At 51.0% G+C, this 2859-nt stretch overlaps 1 protein-coding gene across 1 annotated transcript in view; it reads left to right on the forward strand.

The window, feature by feature from the left end:
* Window positions 1-9: 9 nt before the first annotated feature.
* DHX16 (DEAH-box helicase 16) overlaps window positions 10-2859 on the forward strand; it is a gene marked incomplete at its 5' end in the record, with an annotated part of 26568 nt that continues 23718 nt past the window's right edge. Inside the window, 1 exon segment of the mRNA XM_014586981.1 lies at window positions 10-87. Within this exon segment, the coding sequence (XP_014442467.1) occupies window positions 10-87 (78 nt within the window).

Here is a 2859-nt window from a genome sequence, read left to right on the forward strand (position 1 = left end):
GAGGAGTTGGTGCAGCGACTCCGCGACACGGACGCCCTGGACCTCAGCGGCCCGGCCCGGGACTTCGCCCTCCGCCTCTGGAACAAGGTGCGGGGCGTGGCGGGCGGGCGGGGGGGGGGGGGGGGGGCGCGGGTTCCGATTCTGTAGGAGTCTTCGGTTCTACCTTCCCCCACCCCCCGAGATTTTTTGCTATAGGGCGCGTGCAGGGAGGGACAGAGACACAGAAACAGAGAAATCACCCTCGGGGGGGAGGTGGCCACGCTGCAGTCCCCTCTCCTCCATGCTCCTCTCTGGATTTTGGCCATACACGCACATGCGCCTGGCGTGAGTTTTAAGCCGCTGGGTCCGGGACTCGAACGGTGGCCGACTGCATGGGAGCCCAGCGATGTTACTGTTATTCATCTGCTGGTCCCAGTTTCTGCGTTTTTAACAAGTTTTCACGTGGTGATGTTGGCCGCAGACCACACTTTGAAAGTAGATGGTATCGGTAGGAAGCGTGAAACCGCAGAACGGACGGGGTAGTGGTCAGGAATGGCAGGGCCCAAGGCTCCTTGGAGGGGCCAGCAGGTGGCGGTGGGGATGGCGCTGGATTCCCACGTTGTTGACTGCGGCTCGAATCCCCGAGCGGTGACTTGAAAATCATTTCAGGGGCACCCAAAATCCCAGGAGGAGATTGAAAGAGAAGGGATTATGGCATGGCCACTCCCCCCTTGGGATTATTTTCTCACTTTCGCGCTCTCTCTTGCTCCGGTGAGCGCATATGCCCTATGGTTAAAACCCAAAAAGAAAGAAAAAAAGAGAAGGGGAGAAAGAGTAAAGACGGGATCCTGGAGGAGAAGACTGGTTTCTTCGTAGTCCTTTTATCTAACAGTCGCCTTTATTACAAATGGATGCTCCGTAAGTACTAGAGACCTCTAAAAAAAGTTATGGAAAACGTGTATTATAAAACCAAAAAAACTGGGACCAACAGGTGGCGTTGGGATTAAGGCGCTGGACACTCCCACATGGCCAACCACCATTTGAGTCCTGCCTAGTGGCTTGCTTTCTCACTTTCTCTCTTTCTGTCTCTCTGATCAAATTAAAATAAATAAATAGAACTTAAATGTAGATTTCAAAATATTTTAAAGTAATCTTAGGATTTTAAAATTGCTTCAAGAGAGTTTTGCTGTAGGGTACATGCACTTACTGGAGAGACCGAGAACCACAGAGACAGAAAGTGAGAAATCAGCCCCCTGAGGGGGATGGCCATATTGCAATCCCTTTCCCTCCATTCCTACACGCCCCCGGTGTGAGTTTCAAGCCACCGGGTCCAGGACTCGAACCATGATCAACCACGCGGGAGTTCAGTGCCTTAACCACTATGCCACCTGCTGGCCCCTGTTTTTATGTTGTAATTTTTGCCATAGAGTGTATACACTGGCTGGAGAGAGACAGTGAGAAAAAGTGAGAAACCACCCCCCGGAGTAGATGGCCATGCAGCAGTTCCTACTCCTCTGTTTGCCTCCTGAGATTTTGTTCGGGCATCCACGCACATGCACCCAGCATGGTATTCAAGCTGCCAGGTCCAGGACTCAGACTGCAGTCATCCATGTAATTTTTGCCATAGAGTGTATACACTGGCTGGAGAGAGACAGTGAGAAAAAGTGAGAAACCACCCCCCGGAGTAGATGGCCATGCAGCAGTTCCTACTCCTCTGTTTGCCTCCTGAGATTTTGTTCGGGCATCCACGCACATGCACCCAGCATGGTATTCAAGCTGCCAGGTCCAGGACTCAGACTGCAGTCATCCATGTGGGAGTCTAGTCCCTTAACCATCACGCCACTTGCTGACACTAAAATTGTATTTTAATTCTATTTCCCATAAACTTTTTCTCCTAAAGTTTACTTTTTTTCTTCCATGAGTGAGAGAGACAGAAATAGACAAGATCCCCAACAAGGGTTTTTTTCTTTAGGGCATGTGTGCCCACATGCATGCACGTGTGAGAGAGAGACAGTGAGAGGGAAAGTGAGAAATCACCTCCCAGTGGGGAATGTCTATGCTGCAATCTCTTTTCTTTTTTGGGGGGAGAGGTTTTTGCTATAGGGCACATGCGCTCGCCAGAGAGACAGACAGAGAGACAGAAAGCGAGAAATCAACCCCCCATGGGGGATGGCCATGCTGCAATCCCTTCTCCTTCATTCTCCTCTTGGGGTCTTGGGCATGCACGCACATGCTCCTGGCATGAGTTAAAGCCACCGGGTCCGGGACTTGAATTGCAGTCAACTACAGAGGACCCCAGCGATTTAGCCATTACTCCAACTGCTGATCCCAATGCGATCTCTTCTCTTGGAATCTTGGGCATGCATGCACATGCACCTAGCATTCTTTCCTTTCTTTCTTTCTTTTTAGAATTATTTTAGTTAACTTTATTTATTTTAATTTGACCAGAAAGGGACAGAGAGAGAGGAAAAGTTAGAAAGCATGCCACCAGGCCTGAGACTTGAACCACAGTCAGCCATGTGGGAGTCCAGTGCCCTTAACCACTGCACCACTGCTGACCCCCTGGCATTATTTTCAAGCTACCAGTCCAGGACTTGAACTATGGTCTGCCATGTGAGAGTCCAGCGAGGTAATTGCTGTACCATCTGCTGCCCATGCCCCCAACAAGGTCTTTAAAAAATATATTGTGCTAGGGAACCAGCAGTTAGCGTAATGGCTATGTCGCTGGACTCCCACGTAGTCGACCGCGGTTTGTGTCCCGGACCCGGTGGCTTAAAAAAACTCACGCCGGGCGCGTGTGCGTGCGTGCCCAAGATCCCGAGAGGAGAATGGAGGAGAAGGGATTGCGGCGTGACCATCCCCCCTGGGGGGTGATTTCTC

This window comes from Tupaia chinensis, unplaced genomic scaffold, assembly GCF_000334495.1.
Source record: "Tupaia chinensis unplaced genomic scaffold, TupChi_1.0 Scaffold000176_1, whole genome shotgun sequence".
Lineage (NCBI taxonomy): Eukaryota > Metazoa > Chordata > Mammalia > Scandentia > Tupaiidae > Tupaia > Tupaia belangeri.